The 26,020-nt window shown below is 42.3% G+C and overlaps 1 protein-coding gene across 1 annotated transcript; it reads right to left on the bottom strand.

Moving 5' to 3' along the window:
- Positions 1-360: 360 nt before the first annotated feature.
- Positions 361-24,147, bottom strand: LOC119720319 (ADAMTS-like protein 2). The gene is made up of 16 exons (XM_038189960.1): positions 22,769-24,147; positions 20,074-20,183; positions 18,216-18,291; positions 17,246-17,336; positions 16,134-16,300; positions 14,023-14,143; positions 12,732-12,812; positions 11,981-12,162; positions 9,075-10,335; positions 7,009-7,132; positions 6,600-6,807; positions 5,836-5,988; positions 5,438-5,599; positions 3,903-4,124; positions 1,059-1,206; positions 361-654 (listed from the first exon to the last, which is right to left on the bottom strand). Exons 1-16 carry the CDS (start codon positions 23,033-23,035, stop codon positions 551-553), a joined length of 3,477 nt encoding a protein of 1,158 aa, XP_038045888.1. The 5' UTR covers positions 23,036-24,147; the 3' UTR covers positions 361-550.
- Positions 24,148-26,020: the final 1,873 nt, after the last annotated feature.

The raw sequence follows: 26,020 nt of genomic DNA, 5'->3' as shown, positions 1-26,020 counted from the left end.
ACATCTTCATTAACAAAAGTTTCGGGGTTCATTCTCAGAAATGTTGATTTCGATGAATAAAGTGGGGAAAAAACACAATTTTGAGTGCATCGATCAAGCCCAAATCTACAACAGAGCCAGCTATTTCAAAGCCTGTTTTCTCGGTTGTGTAATTCTAACTCCAAGGAAGTAAAAGTATGCAAATATGCCACATTTCCAGAACAGGATGGGTTATGGAGCTCATTATTCTAAGTGAAAGCTTACGTTCTGGGCCAATTTCCAACCATGTACAGGGTGAGTTAAAAAAAAACAAATCCCAAATGATTTTGAAAGTGCTACATGCAGAACGTCACTAAAACATGGTCCCGACATTTGGGTTTCTTTTTTTTTACTCACCCTGTATATACATCTCTAAATCTCTATAAGTCAACATTCACAAAATTTTAACTACTGTTTCAGACACTACATAAATACCACTTACGATCATAATTAAATTTAAGTCAGTTGGATAAAAATTATAGTTATTGGTTTTTTTTTTTTACAATACTTGCGAAAAATGTGTCGGTTTTCTTCAGGAACTGCAGGATAGACAGCAGGATCTTTTGTAGCTGTCATAGCGACAGAGGTTGGCTCGACGAATCAGGTTGCAGTCGGCTGCGGGACTATCTGAACAGGCTTCAAAGAAAAAAAGGAAAAAAGGAAAAGCACTTTGAAGATATATTCATAAATACCGAAGACAGTTTACCCATTCCCTTTGGTTGAGAGCCTGTCACATGGCCGGTCTCATAAACGGAAGATAAAGACATGGCACCAAACCAAATATTGGGACCAAACCCACATTTCTGGGTTAATTTAGACCCTAAATCAGTTTCAAAATGGCAGTTTGTGTACGTATATGTAAATTACAAGTTAATTAAATTGCAAATAAAGGGTTGCATTTTTTTTGATGAGAAATAATGAATAATGAATAGTGAAGGAAACAAAATGCACCAAAATTTGATAAATGAGTGATGAGAAACTCGTAATCTATTTCATTAGCCTTAGGACTCGGCCGAAATTTGCAAATCTGTGGTTCTTACTAGGATTGACAGCCGGGCATTCGCCCATGGCACAGGACTCGGTGCCGATTGGTTTCTTGCTCTCGTTGCATTCCATTCGAGGCTGGTTCCGTCTGCGATTACAGGTGATCTCTCTAGTACGCTGGCCGGTTCCGCACGTCACAGAGCACTGGGTGGATTCGAATGGGAGACAAGGCAAATGCCAGTTTAATGGTGAGGCAACTGGACTTGCACAAATGCTGTCGTGGGTTCGAATATGTCAAGGGTCGTCTCTCGCTTTTGCAGGTCAGTTAGTACTTGTTCGGATTTGAATAGGAGACAAGGGAATAGCAGTTAAAAGGTTGTTACTGGAGCGGAGGCTACACGGCTGGGTGCATTAAGGTTGAGTGATCCCATTATGTACTGCGGCATTGTGTTATGAAGTGCTTTGTGCATGAAAACTGCTGTTTCCTTCCCCTATAGCTTCAAGAAAAGCTGTCTAAAGTCTCAGAATTAGAGAATACTATGTTTTGATTGCAAATTTGGAAGCTTTGTTGTAGGTCCGACAGTATAAGACATTTAATGAAAGGATAATGCTGTTTTCTTTTCGTTTTATTTGTAAGAAGCTTAAAGAACTCCTGCCACAAGTAAAGTTAAAGAAATAATGTATTTGAGAGCGGAAAAAAATTGTAAACTCAAACAGGCACGGTGATAAATGTGTTTTGTAGACGTCATCAGGCATGAGAGAGCTTATTCGAAGCAAAGCAGCTCTTGGTGCATTCACAACAGTTTCCATTTTATTTACTTTTGACTCTCAATTTTGATTTGAGCTCTTCAGTTTGATGAAGTATTTAGAAGTGAGGCTTTTGTTTATCCAACGAGTGTTTTTATTAAACATTGAGATATTTGTGAATCTTTATGTTATGTATTTATTTCTAAACTGAGGAGTTGCTGCATTGTTTGTTTGGAGTTCATAAATAAAGAGGGAAAAACGAAATAAATATTTTTCGAAAGTCATTTATTAAAGTCTGTGCTAACTAACTGTTGGATAAAAAATGCCCATTTTTTGGTTGAATCAAGTCCCAACAACTGAGCATTTGCAATGGATTTATGCCCAACAATTTGTAAAAATGTGCGAGAATTTACCAACAAGTGTGTCAGTTAGTACACGGCAGGATTAAAAGCAAAGGAGCAACATTTCTCGCAAATATTTTCAATAAGCAAATTTGGGGTTCACAATTTGCACAGAAAAACCTAAAATAAACAGTGTCTTCCTGAAATGACAACACAGCAACAGCGCCCTCAGTTGTCCGGAACAGCATGGACAATTTTTAATTTTATAGTTCCCATACAAGAGGAGTACTTAGAAAGTTGCACAAAACATTAACTTATTAATGCTAGGTTCACATATTCCCAAATCATTGCCACGAATACCCCGATCTATCCCGGATAAAAATTCCTGATGGCATCGGGAGAAATTTGCCCCGATTCCTTGTTTGTAAGAATAACTTGGAATGAAACAAAAATAATCAAGAACTATCTACGAATTGGAAGCCGAATCAGACTGAATCAAGCTGAACGATTTCGATTTAGTACAGAATAATACCGAATTGTAGTGATTTTGTCAAGAAACGCATACAAATAACTCAAGAATCATCCAGAATGAGTCAGAATTATGCTGATTTGGTGTATCTGTAAGTTATTCTCATAATATTTTTACATTTCTTGATACCTTCGTATTGATTCGGCGTGATTCTGGACTGTTCACACAAAAACTTGTAAGAATGCCGTAAGAATATCCAGAATTAGTTATGAATACAAGAATAAACCAAGAATTGAGATTGGTTTCCAAATCACCCCGACAATTTTGAACATGTCCCAAATTGTCGGGGTGCTTCCCGATCTTTAACGATCTTTCACCAAACTAACAGAATCATTCCGAGGCAGCGAGGAATATGCTTTCCTCGATTTACTCAAGAGTTGCTATCTGCAGCGATTCGGCTTAAAAATTGGGAATGTGTGAACCAGGCATAAGAAAAATTCATTTTATGGGCCCTTTAAGTGGCTCAAAATTTGAAATTGATTTCACACCATTCCAAGACATAAATCAGGGGTGTTAAGTGACCACTGATATAAAAAGAGGTGAACACACCTGAAAAAGGTGTGTAAAAAAGTTGAACTTTGGAAATTTCCTATCCTTTCGTACACAGCAAGTGAGGAAAAAAAGTGGAATCCAAAACCAAAAAAAAGTTACATCAGCTTTAAAGGGAATGTACAACATTTGCTTTTCAGAAATAAATGGATTTGGAGAAATAGTATGTTAAAGCAAATATTGTTACACTGACTTGTTCACGTTTTGGGTTCGTGGATGCTGGAAAAACCAAGAAAACCTATCATGTTCTTGTAGTCTGGTTCCCTGACCCCACTTAAGATGAAACGGAGCAATTTATAGATGTTGGGGAATTATAAGGTCAGAGAATCAATCTAGCTGGCTTGTACCCCTTTACAGGTGTGTAATCAATTGCAAAGAAAATGCGGAAAAACTAAATATGAAAAATTATGAGCAGTTTTTTAAAAATAGCCAGTTTTCTCCATCGCTGGTCGGCAGACCAGCATTGGAAATTGATACAAAAATACCACTTTACTTAAAAATGTCAGCGCACCAGGAGCCATGATTTTACAGGATGCGTTAGACTGTCATTCCCTAACAGTCCAGTAAAGAATTATGTAATAATTTTTGTTTTTTGTTTTGATGTTTGCAAATGTTGTACCTTCCCTTTAGAGCTGAGATTTTACACCCCTGATTAATCTATAAACTAAAACAAAACTTGGCATGAAAAACTTTGTGCTGCGATGAGATCTGAGAAATATTGACAGGGGCATTACCACAGACCACGGAGTTGTCAACCACTGCGGTGTCTGCCGTCGTCGCCGCGTCACTCGCCGCTGCTGTTGGCAGCTGACAAGCTCACAGCTCATCTCGCTGCTGGGTTTCGGAGACGCGCTGCAGACCGAGTCCACCAGCACCTGCATGTGCCCGCTGACGGCGCTGGTGGCCGCGCAGACCACTCGTCGCTGACGAGTGGTGGATCCACACTCCCCAAGACACTGCGAAACAAAACAGACAACTGTGATGAGGCGTTCTTGCAAAATGAGATGGAACTGGGCAGAGGCCACAGTGAAATAGATTCTTTTTTGATTTTCAGATTTATTGCAATTTATAGCCTTTGACAAGTCTAGATCGCACATTTCAAAGAAATACTATAAAACGTGTGGAATAAGGCCAAAAAAAAAAAGTCTCCGGTTTCTGGTATGCGCGCGCGTCGCCGTAGCCATGCGCATCGGCAAAATGAAAAAGGTTTTTTTCAATGAAAGATGATGTCTCAAAACCGCCAAACTCACTGGTTTGACTAGAATCCTGCTGCTGCACAATTTTAACGTGTTTTTAGATGGGGTTATGGTCGAGAATCAGCTTTATGTGGCCTCTCCGGACATATATTTGCACTAAGTTTAGTCAGGCACCATTTGCAGTCATCAGCTGACATTTGAAGCAAAAAAATCAGGTAAAAAAAAAAAAAAAGCCGCGTCGCCGCACCACTTTTTGGGCAAGCTCCATACCAGAAACCGGAGACTTTTTTTTGGGCCTCAAAGCGCTTTTTATTTTAGGACATTAAATATCTTTCATTTGAATGACTCTAAAACTTGAAACTTTAAGGCCCCTTTCTCTGTATTTTTCTTTCAGATGTGTCAATAAGTGCAAACTTTAAACAGCCATAACTTGTCAACTGAATGATCGATTGAAGTACAACAAACGTTTTTATTCTCTTTCTAATAGCCAGTTCAGAATTACTTGGGAAGAGGCTGCAGCTGCTACCATAGGCGCGTGTGTAATTTTCAAGCCGTAGATAAGCAATTCATATGTGGCCTAACTAGCACCAGAATTTTGTGCTAAGCAGTTTTGTAACATTGACCCTCTTGTAATACTCACTGGTCCATAGCTCTGAGCGACCCAATATTTAGCACTCAATAGCAATATTTAGCACTCAGCAGCAATATTTAGCACTCAGCAGGAATGTTTAGCACTTAAAAGCAATATTTAGCACTTAGCAGCAAAATTTAGCACTCAGCAGACATATTCAGCACTCAGCAGCAATATTAAGCACTCAGCAGGAATATTTAGCACTCAGCATCAATATTTAGCACTCAGCAGCAATATTAGGACTTAGCAGCAATATTTAGTACTCAGCAGCAATATTTAGGTCTTACCTGAGATATTTTGCTCTCAGCAGCAATATTTATTACTCAGCAGCAATATTTAGCACTTAGCCGACACATTTAACACTCAGCAGCAGTGTTTAGCACTCAGCAGCAACAATTAGCACTTAACAGTTTTCTAACAATGACCCTCTTGGTATACTCACTGGTCCATAGCCCTGAGCCACCCACTGAGCGGGGCAGGCTTCCCCGCACAGTCTGTGGGATAACGGTTTGCTGTCTGCTGCGCAATTCTTGTCCGTTACGATAATTCCTCTCGGATTGACGCAATCGACTCGACGATTCTGAACGGTGCATGGGCCTTGACACTGCACAGAATAGATCAGACCAACCAAAAGAAAACCACATACCAGGGTTAAGCCAGGTGCAAAATTGTGATGTGTTCAGTCAAAAACTGACTCTTCTAAATATTGACGGGCTCTTGATGACCACTAGTAATGGGTAAACTGTTTTAGTTATTCATGAATATATATAAAACAATACAAAAGTAAAGAAAACAAACACAAAACAAACTTTGCGAAGCCACGAAACACTTGCAACTTACTTGGGTCCACTGCGATGTCGTCCACTGACTTGGGCACGCCTGAAGCAAGCAGCGTTTAGTTGCCGCAGGCTTGATGCTTGGGTTGCATGTGGCTCCCTCTACTGAACAACGCACCTCTCTCGTCTGCGCACCCTCACCACACTGCACGGAGCACTACAGCCCAACAATAAAATCAAAAATATGGAATAATCTGGCAATAGAGCGTGCCAGTCTCACCAAGTCATGTTACTTTTCGAGTGAAGTGATCTGAATGTCTTGGTCCCGTGTTTAATTGCCCAATTGTTATCTGCGTGATCCATGAACCCTCCAGCTATCTGAACATTCACAGACAGTCAAAAATCAATTCCCTTCCCCTGCCATGCTCTTGACACAGGCTAATCACCAAGTCAGATCATGCATTTCCAGGGAGCACTGCGACTAGTCAAATTCAGTCAACAGACAAAAGCAGACTAGTGGAGTGCACAGCTGGCTTATCAATCACCTACGGTCAAAGCACAGCTGCATCAAATTACATAAACAGTCACAGCCAGTCAATCCCGCTTTATGTGGGCTGGGAGCTCTTAACTGTTAAAACCAGTCACTTGATTGATTTTGACTGAAAAGACAGACAACTTGGCACAAGATGCATGTTTCCACATAGGAGGGCTAAAGGGCCCATGCAATGTAATGTTTTTAAAGGATTTTGGAGGGTGAGGGTTAATTAATGGACCCTTTAAATGGAAGATGAGGTAAAAATTGATACAAATTTCTCGGTTGAAACTGACCTCGGACCAATCAGATGTTTGCCACTGTGGGCCGCAGGGACTCAGAGTACAGGGACGCACACTTTCCGGAACGTTAGACTGGCTGCAATATGAGTTGCTGATACTGGTATCCAGCCCTGGTGCTATCATCAACCAGCAGTGGACGGTGCGGTAGACGGCTCCCGTACCGCAGGACACCGTGCATTGACTCCAACTTCCCACTGCCCATCTGATGAAGAGAGGTTGGGTGCAAGACTATCGTTATCTGCAGTCATCTTTGGACTTTGAATGCATGTCTATGGCAATCAGCATGAGGCTTAGACCGGTGCCATGACATTATAGGAAAGAATGCACGAACCACAAAACTGCATTTTCAAAACACCATAATTAATCATAAATAATACGCTTAGTTCAAGCGCTGTCCACTGACCTTGTTTCGCACGTTTTTCCGCCACATTCCCTTTCTACAACTTCGGGCTTGGACGCTGGGTCGCATAAGTTATCAGGAACTTGCTCTCCGTTGAGTGTGCAGTAGGCGTAAGTACGACTCATTCCTTGAGAAAAAATAAAATATGGATTGAAGTAGTGATCAGTGTTTTGCTGGACCTGCAGGGTCAGCTTGTTGTCCTCTGCCCAAGCAACTGGCTGACTGACCAACTTATTGTAACCCCGACTGACTGCCCGATTGATGTCTTACCAACAGACTGACTGACTCCCAACACATGTATTTTAAATTTTAAAGAGGTTGTGGAATGCTCGAAGACATTTCCGTCATTATTCGGGTATATGTAGCCTAAGGTGTGATGAAATAAAAACGACTATTGTTTCTGTCATAAAATGAGTACAAAAGGTACTTTTGAGAGCTGTTTTTCAAGTCCTGTCATGCCTGTTTCGACCCGAACGTGCAATTTGTGTAAAAGTCATCATTGCGGGCAGCAAACAAAACACAGTAAATCGTGACGTAATAAACAGGACTCCCGATGCAGAGTAGCATAAACGAGTCCTGTTTATTACGTCACGATTTACTGTGTTTTGTTTGCTGCCCGCAACGACGCTTTTTACACAAATTGCACGTTCGGGTCGAAACAGGACCTGAAAAATAGCTCTCAAAAGTACCCTTTGTACTCATTTCATGACAGAAACAAAAGTTGTTTTTATTTCATCACACCTTAGGCTACATATACCCAAAAAATGAGGGAAATGTTTTCGAGCATTCCACAACCTCTTTAACTAGTAAATTTTACATATTTGTATTTATGTAGAGCGCCTTGAGCATCAATGTTTAACCTTGTGCTGTCATGCTGTTGCATTAATGTGTTTGTAGGTCTGTCCATCAGCTCATTCTTATTGTCTGTCTTGAAAGTTTGGCCGTCTTTTATCAACCAGAATAGTAATTCTGTTATCTGTCCGTTTGGTGTGTGTTTCCCACTGTTTGCGCAAGTCTTTTCTAAGTCACTTTATCGTGGTCGTCTCGCTGTTGCTTTACTGTGTCTGTCTGTTTTAACCTACCTGTTTTAGACAATTTGTTTCAATTGTTCACCTAGTTATTTTAAAAGTTTTTCTTTGTATAATTTTTAGTTTTTGTTCTTAAATTTTAACTGGTTCATTTTTATTTCTGTGAAGGGCCTTGCTTGTCAATTTTGACGGATTTGGCACTATACAAGAATTAGTTACTATAATTATTATTATTACCCACTAACTGACTGACCGACTCCCCTACTGACTAACCAACTGACTCCCCTATCAACTGACTTACATTGTACTAGCCTTATAGACAACATCCCATATAATTGTGATAGAGTCGGTCACAAGTCATCATAAGTCATAACAAGTCCATCACAAGTCAATCGCAAGTCATCATAAGTCATCACAAGTCAATCACAAGTCAATCACAAGTCAGTCACAAGTCAATCACAAGTCAATCACAAGTCAATCACAAGATCTATTAGCGACAGTCTCAAGTCATGTCACAACAGTTCAAGTGAGCTGTGAAAAATGCATTCCTTTGCCATATTGCCATTGTCGATTCGGGCGATGCACAATGCAGTGTGTCACCAAGAGCTGCCATGGAGAGTCCATTTTTCAAGTTTACCATCAACAAAACCTGGCCCATTTGAACGAGTGTCATTAGACAACTTGAGCTAGTTTGTTATAGATTGGGGCATAGCGTTCTGCCACCTTTACAAAAACACCATTTTAATAAACGAAAAGAGAAGGGCAAATATCTATACTCGAATCATAGGCTCACAAAGCTACTGACCGGAAAAAAGAAAACAATTTCAAATGTCCCGCGCTGCGAATGTGTCGACCATCTCCCACAATGCACTGGGAAAAATGAACTCTCCGTGGCAAACTCTTGGTGGTGCACTGCATTGTGAATCGCCTAAATTGTGGCTGGACTCGTGAATTGACTTGTGATTAATTTGTGATTCTCTTGTGACCGACTTGTGATTACAACTCTGCAATCCTGGTTTCTGGATGCTGCCTGTTAAGTACCTCTTGTGCAAGTGGCACTGCATGGAGCCACCCCAGTCCGAGCCCACAAGTATCGCTGCTTGACCGTCCGTTCCTCTTCAGGGATATCCCCTCTGGATACGATGGCAGCCGTAGATGCAGCCGCTGACGGCTGCAGAGCCGGTTCCTGGCTCTCCATGGAAGGGTTGATCAGTTCCATAATCTGTGGCACCTCCCCAAACAGAAGCTCCGAAGAGTCCGGGATACCAGGAACATATTTCCATGGAAAATCCTGAGAGTCCTCTGGCTCTTCTGCTGTGACTGTTCTCCCAGTTTGGGTCGGGGGTATACTCGTGGCCACAGACGGTGGCTCAGACGTCCGTGAATCTTGTTGAGTTATGTACAGGAGATCATCATCCCCAAAAAGGTCGTTTTCGAAAGAGCGCATTTGCCCGCTGGTAGGGGAAGAGCTCGGGCTAGTGCTTGCCACGGTTGAACTAGCTTGCTCTTCTGATTCCAGGGGAAAATGCGATTCAGCAGTGTCTGAAATAACTTGACTGCTATTCTCGGGAAGACGGCTGTTGCTACTGGGGTATCCTGATGTGGGCTCAAGGGTTGTTTCACCTTGATTATCGTCAAGATATCCAGATGTTTCTAATACTGGTAAAATATCTTCCTCCCTCTCAGGATCACCGTCCAATTCCCATAGAACTCTTTCCTGAGTTTCTGAAAACACACCGACGGGATTATCCAGCACCGAAGGCTTCCCCTGATGCAGACTTGAATTTTGGCTCCAGGGGAGGAAGTTCACATGCGATTCTCCTGAGACTGTCCGATCGACCGTTTGCTGAAACTCCTGGGATACGTTTTGAATTTCAAGATAACTTTCCGTCTTCCCCACAATCGTAGGTTCTTTAAACTCTGCGGATGTGTTCTGCTGTGCTGTTGGAGTTGCACTGCGGCCTGAATTGGCGACGGTGCTATCCTCCTGGGGGAACGACGGCAGTTGTTCGTCGGAACCCTGCACTTCATCGGTACCTTGTACTTCATCGTCCCTGTACGACAGCGTCTTGACAGCCACTACATTGTGCATATCCTGGTTCCCTGTTCCCACACGCGGGGAACCGGTTGAATCTTCCCCATCATGCCTTAACGTAGTACCCAAGTCTGTGATGACGTCTGGTATTTCCGAAGTGGTAGCTGTTGTAAGCGTTGCAGATGTGGAAAGTGTTTTTGGGCTTGGCAATGAAAGACTGTATCGGTAAGCGATGTTGGCCTGTGAATATTTTCGTGTATACACCATCTGCAGGGATATCGAATAAAGAACCACGCATAAAATAACGGAGACCAAAAAAAGCCAAAGCTTGGGTATTGGTTGAAATACGTCCAATAAAATGTCTGGTACCAAGTGTAAAATTAAATATACTCTCTACACAATCATGCCACCAGACTACTGAATACACCATCTTTTCTGAGCTGTTCACCAAAAAAATTATAAATTGGAATTAAGACCTAAAACTTGTGAAATTCTCCTTAAGTATTGCATTGGAAATACATTGGAGAATTATGTTGACAATATGGTAAGTTACTTGGCCTGATTTTTGTTTTGCAATTGTTTTATCACTCATGGTCTCAAGTTGAAACAACATCTATCGGGTGGGGATGTGGTGACAGTGGGTGGGGATTGGGCTGGGGGTTGGGGTCACTGATCTCTATATAAAGACTGGATAGCGGATAAAGAGCCGCACAATGAATGAATCTGACGCCATATTGGTGAGACCGGTGAGAACGGCTAGTGATCTACAAAGGACAAGTTGCCGTCTTTATAGACAGCATGATTTCTTTTGTAACATCGCGGTTCACTTGACTTATATTTTGACCACCACCACTGACCAAGGTTTACAACGGTTTACTTTTGGTTTACATGGTTTACTTTTTTAAAGCCGCAGTTCACTTTTTCGGCGTTTTGGAAATAATAATCACTACGGAAATGTGTCCTTTTTAGAACATCATAACATGTGTACGTGATCAAAATGCGCGTCAACTGTTGATACAACGCGCGCTGTATATGAGCGTAGAACGTTCGTATTATGCGCGGCCATCTTCGTGAGGCCGGGGGTGAATTGGTCAATATGCAAAGTCTACTGTGTGAATGTTGTATGGATATCCGCTATCCAGTCTTTATATAGAGATCAGTGGTTGGGGTGAGGGATGTGGTAGGGGTGGGTTATAGGGTGGGTTTGTTTTTGCATTCTATAGGGGATGTTGAACAATAGAGGACAATAGGGTCCACAATTCCAGAATTCCCGATCTGGTACAAAACATATGGCAGGTCTTCCTAAAAGGTTCTAGTACAAACAAAAGAGGGACAATAGGGGGTCCATGATTGAAGGTCTTTAAACAATTGTGTGAGTGGGTGGGGGTGTGGGTGTGGGCGAGTGAGATGGGGTTGGGATTGGGGTTGGGGTGGGATGACGGTAGGTTGGGGTGAGGGTAGGTTTGGGTGGGGTGAGGGTAGAGTGGGGGTGGGGTGAGGGTAGAGTGGGGGTGGGGTGAGGGTAGGGTGGGGTGAAATGAGGTGAGGGTAGGGTGGGGGTGAAATGAGGTGAGGGTAGGGTGGGGGTGGGGTGAGGGTAGGGTGGGGGTGAGGTGAGGTGAGGTGAGGGTAGGGTGGGGGTGAGGTGAGGTGAGGGTAGGGTGGGGGTGGGGTGAGGGTAGGGTGGGGTGAGGGTAGGGTGGGGTGGGGACAGGGTAGGGGTGGGAGTGAGGGGGATGGGCTTAATGGTGAGTTGGTTGGTGGGGGTGGATGGCAGAGGGAGGCTTGGGGTTGGCGGTGGAGGTGGCGGTGAGGGGTTGGAGTTTGGGATGAGTGGGGGGGGGGAGGGGGGGTGCAAGTGGCGCAGCAGGTGGGGGTGGTGGGAGGTTCGGAATGAGGTTAAGGAATTCACCAAAATGATAATCTTGGCACTTGTAGTTCCCGGTATGCTGATTTCTTCATAGTGACCAGGACTGTATCGACTGATGCCGCAGCGTTTGTAGATCGCTGTGGTGCCGGCCACCTCGTAACGACCTGGGCTACTGATTTCAAATATGCTGTTTAAGACTGGTGTTCCTGTCTCATCCTTGATGGCTGCAAGTTCAAACAGAGTTACAGCAAATATCAGATTATTGCTGAAACAGCTCTTGTTTCTGTTCAGATTTTGTATATTTTTCCATTTCTTTTTCGGTACGATAACAAAGTTTTTTGTTCAACGCACAATTCTGGCCCCTGTTTTAAACAATTCCCAAATAAAATGACGTGGGATGAGAGTTGACAGACAATAACATCAGGATTATGTCATCAAGTATCACATTTATAGGGAGTCCGGTTGGTGCGGTGGTTACTTTCCTCGCCTTCCACCGCTGTGGTCCGGGTTCGATTCCTGCCCTGGTCCACATGTGGATTGGGTGTTCAGATTCAGTGGATTAACCCAGAATGTTCTTCTGGGCTTTTCCTCCCACCTCTAAAACTGTAATTTCTTATCACTGTCTCCTCTCTACAGGTTTCTCCAGGCTTGCGAGCTACAGTGCCTAGACCACTTTTGAGCAACCCTTGCTTACATTACAAGAAAAAAAAAGATAAAATAAATACATTTCATGTGACTATTTTGAGTATTTCGTATTCCTCAGGGGAAAGTTGGTTTTTATTTTCAAACATACCCAAGTGATTTCTGGTTTTCTCCATTTCGTAGACCCTAATGTTGAAGGCACCTGCTGGAATCTCGACCACCTCTGTGTAAACTGAAACAAAAACAACAAAAGAGTAGCGCTGAAATTATGCAATCAATCAGTGTTGTTATCCCTCATAGGTCCATCAGAAGCCATCCAGTCCGAAGTCAAGTCACAAGCTTTCCGGCCTCGCTTGCTGTGAACGGGTCGTGACATATATTTCCTGCCTCGCTCGTTGCGTATTTATCCGTCATCCGTTCCGAATACCTTTGCGTGAATACCTTTGCATGTATACTCGTCATCCGACGTGAACTAGTTAATGCTTTACAATAATAATAATTAATTATAAGGCCGAGTAAAAAAAAAAATAGTTTCTCGTCCGGGGTTTTTGAAAAAAGGGAGGAAGCAGGGCTTTTTATTTTTTATTTTTTTCAAGATGACCGCCTTTTCAAAATTTCCTGCAACCGTTGGTGTTCCACTGTTCAAAGACACTTTTAAAGATGAAAGACAAGTTGGATAAGAGAACTGAACATATTTACAGTGTCATTTAGAGTTGTATTGGTATTGGTATTTATTTTCCGATGAATTTGTAGACTTTTTCGGAGTTTTTCTACTACATTTTTCAAAAATAAAAAAATAATAAAAAAATCCAGGCGGCCTCCAAAAAGGAAGCGGGCGGGGGCGAGAAACTTGTTGGTTTTTTTACTTCGCCTAATAATAATTTATACTAATAATAATTTCCAATTTTGTAAGCTCTGAAATTGCCAAATCCATTTCCCCAAGCCTCTTTGAAAATTGAGATTTTTGTCTCCACTTTTTATCTTCAAATTGTACAAATCGGTTGAGATTAACCCTTACCCTACTAGACCCTCCAACGCATGCCAATATGTGCCTCAAGAAAATCTCCTATGTTTTTTGCACGGCCCTCCAATATCTGCCATGTCATTTCAAGGGTAACTGGACAGGCACTCCAATACATGCCACAGAGAACAATGAGAGTCCTCTGATAACAAAGTGAGTGCCCCCAGCTGGTCAGTATCAGGCACCCTCCAGGGCCTCCAACTCCTGCCAACTGGAGCCTTCACTGTTAAGACAAACTATCTGCCAATAAACTGCAGCTGGAGGGCATTGGCATAACCAACTGACATGCAGTAAACTACCCTCAGAGAGTAAGGGTTAATAATTATATTGTAGCCCTCTTTAGACAAATGTTACTTAGCCACTAACAGAATGAACTGATATTAGATTGAAATTTAAACCGGATTTTAAAAACGATGCTCACCATCTTGTTGAATCTCTGAGAATTTGCCGGAGACGACACGACAACCTGCCCGGTCCCCACCACAAACGCCGCATGCGTCCAGAACCTTGGTGGAGTTAACGATTCCGTCACAACCAACATCCTGCAGATAAAGGGCAAAACCAGTGGTCTAAATCTGTGTCAGTGCGGGGTGGAAGGGAAGGGGATGACCAAAAATCCTCAAGTTTCCTGGCTGTGGAAATTCGAAAAATGGGAAGGGGGACCCCACAACAATGGGCCATTACAGGACAGGTACTAAAAGGGACGGACCTGAGTTCACAGGACGAAATACCCATCTTTCTTTCAAAGGGATTGGGCCGGCGCCAGTATTAAAGGGAATATACAACATTTGCAAACATCGAAAAATAAAACTACCAAGTTTTTACGAAATACCCTACTAGGATGTTGGTAAATGACAGTCTCAAGCATCTTGTAAAATTATGGCACCTGGTGTGAAGTCGTTTTCAAGAAAATGGTATTTTTGTAAACATTTCCAACGGTGGTCGGTCGACCAGCGTTGGAAAAACCTAACTATTTTTCAACTACTGCTCCAAATTTACCATTTTTTTCAGTCCAAATTTTGTTTGCTATTGGTTACATGGTCATGAACGGGTGCAGGCCAGCTAGACTGGTTCCCTTGCCTTACAATTTCCCATCATCTATAAACTGATCCATTTTATCTTTTGTGGAGTCAGGGAACCAGACTACTTGAACATTTTTGTTTTTCTTGGTTTTTCCAACCTTTTGGAACACCAAATTTCAAAAATGTCAGTGTAACAATATTTGATCTATTATACTAACCTCTCAAATAGTTCATTTCTGAAAATTACAGCAAAAGCCAATGATGTACATTCCCTTTAAGGACAGGGGTTCACTCCTGCTGCGACTGCAACACCAACTTGTCAAGTGAAGGAGATATTTTTAAAGCAAAATGCAACATGCATCTTGAGAAGACGGACACCAGAAATGGGGACGGCGCGAATCGCCGTGGGCTCATGAGGGCGCTATCACCACTACTGGAGCAGACTCAATGTAACGCTGCTGCTGTGGGGGGATTGCCACACCTCCTCAACAGCGAGTCTGTTACCTTCCCAGCATTGGATAATGCCGGTACCCATTTAAAACTTGGGTTAAGAGGGTGCAGACCAGTAAATCGGTCCGAAATTGCCTGCGCCGGCCAAATTGCGATTTGTATGCCCTAAAAATCTTCGGTTTTGAGCATGCTGTGTACCATGAATTTGAGGGTTTGTAAAAAATATGGGTGGAAGCCGTGCACAGGACTGTGAACTTGTAGTTCTGTGTAAATTGGATGTAATTTAGACCCTAAAAGCGCTCTATTTTGCAATGGAGTGTAGGCATCGGTTTTCAAAATGGCGATGGGCTTTAGGACTATTTTCAGGGGTGATCGTCTTCAGATTGAAATTTCTCCTAAAAGTCATCAGTTGACCCCCCGTAAATTGAACAGAAAATGAAAGATGATGAAATAAGCTTTAATTTGATGTGTGTCTCGAACACCTTGGAGAGTTGTAAGTATTTTTCCCGAATTTTTGAAGTGGGAGCATTTACCATTGGGGTCTATGAAGTTTATTTACTGGTCTGCTATACCTAAGAGGAGTATTCGAGGTGAAGCGCCTTACTCAAGGGCACAACACGCATGGCCACAGCACGCACCACAGGTTGCAGTACATGAAATATGTGCACATCATATAACTTGTGCCCTTGACCTCAAAGTTAGATAATCAGCATTTTTTGTTTCTCACAACAAAAACTGTAGGCTGAAGGGGGGGGGGGGAGGGGGAAATTATCCTATGTCCAAAGATCCACCCCTGGTCAAAAAGTGGAGGGGTTTAATATCGGAAAATGAAAGTGGGGCAACCTTCAAAGTGGGCGAGTTGGAAAATGAACATTTTCATGATAACATTTTGTAAATTGGTTCCAATAATTTCATTGAGCTACCATGGTCACCTGACCGTAAGTAATGATGTGATTGGTCGATGAGCATTGCTAGATTGACAGGAAGGGTCAATTCCCAATTTTTAGTTTGTTCCCATCCTTTCTTTTTAAATATCTTATAATTGTGTCGACCGACTCACCGAGCATTGACCCTGCAGGCAAATCCCCTGCGATCGGCCGGCCCGATTCCACCAATCACAACCGCTGTAGCTGGCACATGGCGTACCGTTCGGCAGCCACTGGTCCAGAATTCGGAAGACTGGTCTGGTTTCGTCGGTGGCATAGCAAGACACTTGGCAAGGGCCCACTGGAATTTCAAACAAAAGAAGGGACAATTGAAAACTGGGCCGAAACTACAAATTTAAATACAATTTTGTATTACACTAAAAAACAAACAGTCTAGGCCGCCTATACAACATTTTTTACCATATTCACGATTGTCATTCATCATGTTCATTGCAAGTATTGTTTAGAAATAATCATGAATTTGTGACTAAAGGGCAGGGTTTTGAATTTTTTGAGGAAAATTTGGGGGTAAAATGACGATGACAAAATGTACGAGGACAAAAGGCAACACACAAATAAAGATGGCGACACCACACATGTACGGTGAGTGCGCGAGGCAGCTGAATCGCACGACACCAACCATAAACAGCGCAGGAAAATTGTTATTTCTACCCCCAAAAAACTGTTCAAAAATTACAAAAAGGATGTCAATATTGAGAGAAGTCTGCTTTAGGTTGAAAAGGTCATTTTTGAGAAATAAACAAATAATCTTGACTCTAATTTGATCAAAACAAAACAGGGGCCCTACACTACACGATCGCCCAGAATGCCACCCCCACGAGCGCTTGAAAATGCCATAAACTTTGTACACAACAAAATAAAATAAGTGGCGCGGCGTGTGGATCATGTGCCTGCTGCATTCGTGCCAAATATGTTCTTGTTATACTTGCCTACTCTGCATTATTATGGGACCACTTACCCACATAAATATCCTATTGTTTCACATATACACGCCTAACAGTAACACAAACGACATGAATGAAGAGACACACACGTAACGTAAACATCCAGCGCGCGCTGCTGCATGCTGGCGCGCCACACGTGTTTTTAACGGGGCGCCCGCAATTGACAAAAAAATGCTCAAAGATGATCTCTCCGAGAGAAAAAAAACTAAGTAAATGTAACTACATGGGTGAGTTTAATTGTTTTTTTTTTAGAGAGAGATTAAAAGCAAACAAAAACTGACCTGAAGGACTCAAGTAGGGCTTCCACTGAACTCCGAACTCTGTGTATTCTGAGCACATCTGGGCACGGAATCCCATGTAACTTTGACAAGGCTAGGGCAACAAACAATAGTCATTATACTTTTGTTGTGCAAAACTACAAAAGTAGCGTCGCAAATTTCGATTCATCAGCGGACAGGGGTTTCCGGTTCAGTATCGGTAAGTTGAAAAATGTAACAAAATTTTGTAAAGAGTATCATTATATTGTCAAACTGGTATATGACGGGATGTGGACTCGTAAACATGGCGATATACAAAGTCATGTTTCTACTCCTATAGTAGGAGGGGTAGATATACATTTTGTACATGCGAATCTTTCAGGTTTCAAGGCATCACATTAATTCAAAACGAGCCTGCTATAATGTTTGCCAAACTTGAATTATATATAATACATTATTTTTTAATCCTATCACAATTAGCCGTAGCCATGCCCGTTGGCAAATTTGAAAAGGTTTTTTTTCAATGTAACATGATGTCTCAAAACCGCCAAACTCACTGATTTGACTGGAATCCTGCTCCTGCACAATTTTAACGTGTTTTTAGATGGGGTTACGATGTGGCCTCTCTGCGCTAGCGCTCCAATACATTGTATATTTTGCACTAAACTTAGACGGGCACCATTTGCAGATGTAGTGTTGTAATTTTGTAATTGTGCGTCTGGAAGCCAGACTGACGGAGCAATGGTCGCGTATCTGAAACCTGTAAACGCTTTTTAATTAGCTCAATATATTCTCAAGCCTTACGGCCTTACTGAGGTCACCTCAAGCTGCACTCTGAGGGATATTTTGAGTTAATTTTAAGGGGATCGAAGCGTCATCTGCAATCAGCCGACATTTGAACAAAGTTGTGTAAAAAGAACAAAAAACCGCGTCGCCGCACTATTTTTTGGGGCAAGCTTCATACCAGAAACCGGAGACTTTTTCCAGGCCATACCTGTGCAACGTCCGTTTTACAGATTCTGTACCGCCTGTCGGAACCAACGCAAAATCTCGCGTCGATAAATCCATTTCTGTAAGCCAAAGGAATACTGAGTTAATGAAATTGGTATTAAAATAAAATTACATCATTAACAAAATTATGAAATTTATACAAATATATTTTAAAAAAACCAACAACTATGCCACATCGAAAGCAAAAATACTTTATAATTTGTTCTGCTGACGAATTGTACCTATATTATAAAACAATTACTCGTTAGGAAATTCGTTAAAATCCTCTGAAATTATTCTTAATGTGGGGGCTAAATTGCCAGTTCATCAACTTTATAGTCGTAGAATTTGAAATTATGTCTCAAATCATAATGAGATACAGTTCAAACGTTTACAGGGTGAGTGAGAAAAAACAGAAACCCATACGGCAGGACCATTTTTTTAAATGAATTTCTGCATGTAGCACTTTCAAAAGCTATCATAATTATGAAAGCCCAATTAATAAGCTTTCTGTTAGTACAAAAGTAATTCAAATCACTCACGTATACTTTTCAAATTAATTACTATAGTTCTTTCCAGAAAGCGTTCTTTCAGCAAAACGAAAACAATGGACCGATCCAGTAAGCCCCTCCCACACTGCGCACGTGGACAAAATAATTAACACATGCTCCTCTCCACTGCCACACACTGCATTTTCCTGCCGCGCGCATCATACGCGCGTGCACGCGCACGCATGTCGGATTTTTGTGCACGCATGTCGGACATAAATCACGGCTGTGATTGGTCAGAATACCATGGGGCGGTGCTTACTGGATCCGTCCATAGCACTGATCTCTATATAAAGACTGGATAGCGGATATGCATACAACATTCACACAGTAGACTTTGCATATTGACCAATTCGCCCCCGGTCTCACGAAGATGGCCGCGTATAATACGAACGTTCTACGCGTAAATACGCGCGCGTTGTATCAACAGTTGACGCGCATTTTGGTCACGTACACATATTATGATGTTCTAAAAGGAACACATTTCCGTAGTGATTATTATTTCAAAAAACGCCGAAAAAGTGATTTGCGGCATTATAAAAGTAACCACTACGTTAGAAAAATTGTAGTAAACCTTGGTCAGTTGGTCAGTGGTGGTGGTCAAAATATAAGTCAAGTGAGCCGCGACGTTACAAAAGAAATCAAGCTGTCTATAAAGACGGCAACTTGTCCTTTGTAGATCACCAGCCGGTCTCACCAATATGGCGTCAAATTCGTACATTGTGCGGCTCTTTATTAGCTATCCAGTCTTTATATAGAGATCAGTGGTCCATAGACCGCTTGCAGACGCGATCGATAATTGACGCGCGAAGGTGCGCGACGCCATGTTATGGGACAAAATGTGCATAGATAGATATACGCTTGTCCCACAACATGGCGTTGCGCGCCTTCGCGCGTTGATTATCGAACGCATCTGCAAGCGGTCTATTGTCATAGGTATGCATGTGTTTTCGTTTTGCTGAAAGATACTTGTTTTGGTGATCCGTAGCCAGAAATTTAACGCTGGTTGTGTTTAAAATCCCGTACCTTGAAAAGTACATGAGTGATTTGAATAGTTCTTGTGCTAAAAAAAACTTTTTAATTGGGCTTTTATAAACTATAGATATTGAAAGTGCTACATGCACAACTTCCTCACAAAAATTGCCCTGCTATTTGGGTTTCCTTTTTGTAGTCACCATGTACAAACAAAAACGAAACAACAAAAACGGCAGATGTATTTTATATTTAATCAAATTCGGCCAATTTCTAATTTTTGCCTTAAATAATATTATTGACAAGTAATAATTACACCAAAATGAATGGCAGGGATTTTACCTCAGATTCGAACAAGTCCTGTTTTGATACTGTATACCGTAACCACAGCTGCTGCTGCAAGCGGTCCACGACCCGTACTCAGTCCATTGAGAACCGCTGCCTTCAGACGTCTGGTATCAAAACGAAGACAAAGAAGCAATAATGGTAAAGTGCCTTGCTCAAGAGCACAAGGACCATGTTCCCCTTCAGGATTCGAGCCCGTGTACCATGCCACACGAGTCGAACGCCGACCACCCCCCCCCCCCCCCCCCCCGCAGTAAATAAACATGACAATGAAGTCTTTCCATTCCTCGGTTTGAGATTTACACAGCAGGCACTTCAGTGCAATTCATATAGGCGTTACTGTGTGATCATATACGATAGTACTACCCGATTCACAAGTTATGCGCCTATCAAAATGTCCCTCCCCCGCTGCCCCAGGTCCGATGTCGGGGTTTGGTCACGTTTTTCATGCCCCAGGGTGGGTATTTTGGCCACTCAAAAACATTGTTACCATTGGCGTATTATGATGGTAAGGCAATCACTAGTGCGCCCACGTATGTATGTCGGAGAAATTTTGCCCGAGGGGTGGGGCACACGCATGGGCGTCGCGAGGGGGGGGGGGCAAGGGGGGGGCGCTTGCCCCCCCCCCCCCCCGGAAAAAAAACAAAGAAAAAAAAGAAGAAAAAGGAAGGAAGAAAAAAAAGAGTAAAAAGAAATGAAAAAGAGGCGCAAAGTTATAGTGGTGTAAATTTAATGGGTTGGAGGGGGCAAAATGTCCCTGCCCCCCTCTAAAACTGATAAATCGAGAATATGTCGAGAAATACAAGATTTTTTGGGAAAATTATGTTTTGCCCCCTCTAGAAAAAAATCCTGGCGACACCCATGGGCACACGGGGGGGGGGGGGGGGGTGAAACAATTATTGATAGCCGCATTACATGCAGTCAGCCTATATTTACTTGTTGACTTTTGATTTGAACGAGACATAGAACGGAGAAAAAAAAATCCACCATTCTTTAGACGTAGTTATGGAAAATTATCCCAGCCACCATGTACAAAGTGAAATAACAATATACCTTACAATTGTGTAATACTTTGCGGTACTACAAAGCGAGGGGGCAGTATGTAACTCCGCCCCTCCAATATCGTTATACAAAACAAAGTTAACCTTGTTTACAAACATCCATTCACTACTTGGAATTAATTCTGACATTTTTATTTGGGGTGTGTGGGGACATTTTTGGGCCTATTAAACCCCTCAGGGGGTACTGAGTGATTATACTGCCAATAAAACTCCCAAACACGGGCCGACGAGGCAAGCACGCGGAATGGCATGCGTGCTGTATGTCCCCCGGACGGCCAACCATCGGCATCGACAACCACGAGTAGAAGGGTTTCTTCCCTGAAAAAAATGGATCATTTGCTTTACGTGCATTTTGTTCGTTTCCAATAATAACACCACTCAAAAATCCATAGAAGAATGTTCAAGACCTCTTGATTATTGAAGTTTCAGTTTGAAGTACAAGGCGCTACATAATGGGTCTCATATTTCTCATTAACTTCATTTACCTGTCTTCAATCATAGACATAATTTCCAGCGCACTGATTAATCGTTGGTAGACACGTGCGCTATATAAGACTCCGGTATAAATATATTTTAACAAACTTCATACGGACATCTTTAATGTATACATGTACTAAAACAATATATTAACCTCATGTTATTCTTTCTTCATTTCACTTCGTGGCACTCGTGGGTTTCTAATTAACCAGTTCGCGTGACAAATCACATATTTACATATATGTTTATACCATACACTGGCACATCATACTCATTAAGAAAAATGTATAAATTCTGAATGGAAGTATCGACATTGACTATATCAGGACACAGACAGGCATGACAGGACAAGACGACCCGAAAATCAATTCCAAAGTTTTCAGACCAGAAATATGCATTTGCTGAAGTCGTTCTTCAGATGAACCACCAAAGAAGGCAAACCATTTATTATCACCTATTGTCTCACAGAAAAATACCTCTTCTTTATGATTATAGTCTGCCTTGAAAAAAAAGAACAAGTCGACCGCTTGGGGCCGGACCCAACTTCAGATAAGACTCCGTATATGGAAAATTAATACTATCAAAGACCCAAGATATAGTGTCAAGTGAAAAAAAAAGATTCGATTGTTTCTTAGTTAATCCTTGCTCCAATATCCTCTGGTATACAAGGTCAACATACCACAATATTAATTCCCACGGTCTTTCTAGTGTTTTAAAGGAAAACATTACGTCACCGGATGTCAAACCGTGGTGGAAGGAAATCGTCTGAGGCACATGGCCAGGCCATGGACCACTGATACTTCTAAGGCTATGGAGCGCCATGCACGTACATTTTTTTTTTTTAATGATGGAAAGAAAAGTTTGGAAACAGCATAGACATGTTTCTGCTTCTGCTTCTATACTATAATCTCCTCGAAGGGATTTATTTAAAGAGTTGCAGGCTCAAGATGGCTGCATGCATGGCAGACAGGGTCAGCAAATCGGTCCGAAATTGCCTACGCCGGCCAAATTACGATTTGCATGCCCTCAAACTCTTCGATATTTGAGCATATTGTGGGTCATGAACTTCAGGGTTTGTAAAAAATATATGGGTGGAATTTCCAATAAAGTAGGTATCAAGGGGAAACAAATTGCACTTTATAAAATTATATTACCGTGTTTACGCTTGTGTCCGTCAGCTGATGGCGTAACTCTGACAAGGCTTCCGTAGAATACATGTGCGACAGTAAAACAATCCACTGTAGAATCAACCGCGGTAAACCGCGGCCTACCGCCGGCGACCGCCGACAGAGAGTTGCGCTACCGGTCATTTCGCGGTCCGTCGACTCGCGGGAGCAGCCTGCGCACTCGGCGTCCTCCTTGGCTCCTCCTGATGCAGCTGGGGACATTTCTTGCTTGCGCTCGAATCCTGCCGACGACATCGGGGCAGAATGGATGTGAAGTGAGGTAGGAACCTATACTTACACGCAAGCTTATTAAGCACTAAGACAAGAAGTTTCCAGTACAACGGTACTCGGTATACGGTAGACGGGTAGACGACAGTGACACTAGCCCAAAGACCCCCCAGCTTCAAGTACTGGTAACTGAATCAACTCTGGAAAGCTCCAGGTGAAGTGTGTGATTTCTGTGAAAAGAAGTCAGTTTTTGCAGCTGGCCCAGCTTCAGTCTCGACCAATCCTTTCTCACACTCCCCTCCACAAGCGGTGTCCCACCTTCGTGTGTGTGTATACCTGTTGCATCCGCTCAGCTGCTCTGGATCACCGTGTATTTGCTTCTTAGCATCCGATGCGTGGTATATGGCTTATACGTACACGTACGCTGGGTAATGCTACTTCCTAATGCGTGAGACTGGTGTATATTTAAGGATCAAGCCTTACTGATACATAAATCCGTCATAGTCCCATGGCTCGGTTGGGCTAGCCGCAAGCTTTATCACTCGCAGGTTGTTTGAACCATTAATGTTGAAAACATGAACTCCTGGGCGAGCTGTGGTTATATTTCGTGACTTCATTTCAGCCGGGTAAAATTTTCCACTCACTTTTCAGGCAAGTTTTCAGAAGAACTTTCAGCGATGATCTTGGCGCATTATTGCAAAAGCACGTGTCATTTTGGTTGCGGTTTTCGACCTCAAAAGCGCCGGGAATCCACAGTTTTGTAACGTCTGTACAGCTGTGTTTCGTAACAAAAAGTCCAGTCACCTGAGGCGGTTTCCACAGTGTTAAGTCCAGCAGAGCAGTTTCTTTAAAACACTTGTTTCAATCTTTCTCACAAACTTTCCAAGGGCGCGTCCACGTAAACGGCAATCCCCCCCAAAACGTGGAAGATCGTGGCTGCTTTAACCTAAAAGTCCACCGGCTTTGTGGCTGTTTTGTCGGTAGCCAGTCTGTGCCTGTGCCCGGTGCTGATAAACCACCTCGCGTTCTTAACCCATCCTCCGGATGTGAACACGTGTGTGAACTTATACTGCTCCCGGCCAGATCCGATTTTGCGGTGAAATCTTCTATGCCGGGGCCTTGAAATACCAACACTGCCCGAAATAAAACGTTAAAATAAACAATATCGCAGGGATAAACAACTTTTAACAGGGAGATTGGAGTATGGCGAGCCCAACGAAAAATTTCTTTTAAATCTAATACAGAAACCTGGCAGATCTGTCATAATTTTATCTAAATTGATTTAGCATATTGTAAAAGGGAATTGCACTTTCGGAATCCCGTGTGCTTTGCTTTTCCAGGAAATGATCAGTCATCTGTGTTTATATGAATGGAATTTAGTTATTTGACTTCCATTAAATAAAGGGAAGATACAACATTTGCAAACATCAAAAAACGAAATGATCCACTTATCACGAAATACCTTACTGGATTGTTAGGGAATGACAGTTTAAAGCATCCTTTAAAATTGTGGCTCCTGGTGTGCTGACATTTTCAAGAAAAATTATATTTTTCCAACGCTGGTCGGCCGACCAGCGCTGGTAAAAACTGGCTATTTTAAAAAACTACTCCATATTTCTTATATTTAGTTATTCCACATCTTCTTTGCAATTGATTACTCACCTGTGAATGGGTACAAGCCAGCTAAATTGATACTCTGACCGCACAATTCCCCAAAGTCTACTTGCTCCATTTCATCTTAAGGGGGTCAGGGAACCAGACCACAAGATTATAATTGGTTTTCTTGGTTTTTCCAGCATCTACAAGCCAAAAACGTGAAACAAGTCAGTTTAACCATATTTGCTCAAACGTATAAATCCTCCAAATGCACTTATTTCTGAAAATTGCAGCAAAAGCCAATGTTGTACATTCCCTTTAATATTGTGAAACCCTTTGACGAGTTTGAGCACCAATTTTGTATCAGCATTATGTATAGACATAGTCTTTGCCCAAGGCGTCAGTGATAATTTTTTTGATGGTTTTTTTTGTTACGTTCTTGCACTAACGTCTTGGTCATTTCGTAGCAATGGGGGCGTGGCCATTTTATGTAAATCTATAGGACTGTATGTATAAATTCGAACAAACGGCAGTTCCCATTTGCCGCAGTAGTGATGATGCTTGCTCACAACCTTCGTCGGGGAGCCATTGAAGCATTTCTCGATCGTTGATTGGTTAGCGCGTCTGGCGAGCCATTAAAGAATTTCTTGATCGCCGATTGGTTCCCTATATAGGAAAGCCTAGGGGGAAAATAAAGAAAAAGTTAAACCGCTGATACGAAAATGGCCAAGACGTATAGTGCGGAGTAGGCCCGCTAATCTAATTGTTGTGCCATTAGAGGGCGCACTATACACCGTCCTCTATCGAAAACACGCGTCTTGGGCCAAGACTAGTATAGACATTGAAAGCATTGTGGAAACTTTGAAGGATTCGATTTTGAAATATGAACCGTCTTTTAAAGGGCTCATGGCCATGCAATGTATTTTTGAACAATTTCATGGGGGGGGGGGAGGGGATGCGTTTCGACCCATTTTGGGGGTCTTCATTCCTTTTTGGTAAAATCCCTCAAAATACGTGCATTTCTTTCACAGTCGGTTAGCCAAAATGACTCCCTTGCGGCTTTGCCCTATAAGAAATTGGATCGCGACTAGAAGCCGTTGATTAGCGAAGCGCGTGATGTGGCCACTCTCATGGAAATGTCTCCTGCAAAGTATTTTATCCATGTGTGCATTGGATTTGTATACAATTAGGAGTATCATTTTCGTGAGAAATGTTTTAGGCCAAAAAAAAAAGTCTCCGGTTTCTGGTATGGAGCTTGCCCAAAAAGTGGTGCGGTGACGCGGCTTTTTTTTTTTTTACCTGATTTTTTTGCTTCAAATGTGTGCTGATGACTGCAAATGGTGCCCGACTAAACTTAGTGCAAATATATGGGAGTCCAGAGAGGTCACATAAAGCTTATTCTCGACCATAATCTAA

Source organism: Patiria miniata, unplaced genomic scaffold, assembly GCF_015706575.1.
Source record: "Patiria miniata isolate m_02_andy unplaced genomic scaffold, ASM1570657v1 HiC_scaffold_9, whole genome shotgun sequence".
Lineage (NCBI taxonomy): Eukaryota > Metazoa > Echinodermata > Asteroidea > Valvatida > Asterinidae > Patiria > Patiria miniata.
This window is presented reverse-complemented; position numbering and strand designations above follow the sequence as displayed.

Coding starts and splice junctions, on each gene's coding strand:
- LOC119720319 (XM_038189960.1), bottom strand. CDS start 23,035: ATGTCGTCGGCAGGATTCGAGCGCAAGCAAGAAATGTCCCCAGCTGCA. Junction 20,184..22,768: donor CGGACACAAGCGTAAACACG/GTAATATAATTT, acceptor TTTTGATACCAG/ACGTCTGAAGGCAGCGGTTC. Junction 5,600..5,835: donor CGACATCGCAGTGGACCCAA/GTAAGTTGCAAG, acceptor TATTCTGTGCAG/TGTCAAGGCCCATGCACCGT.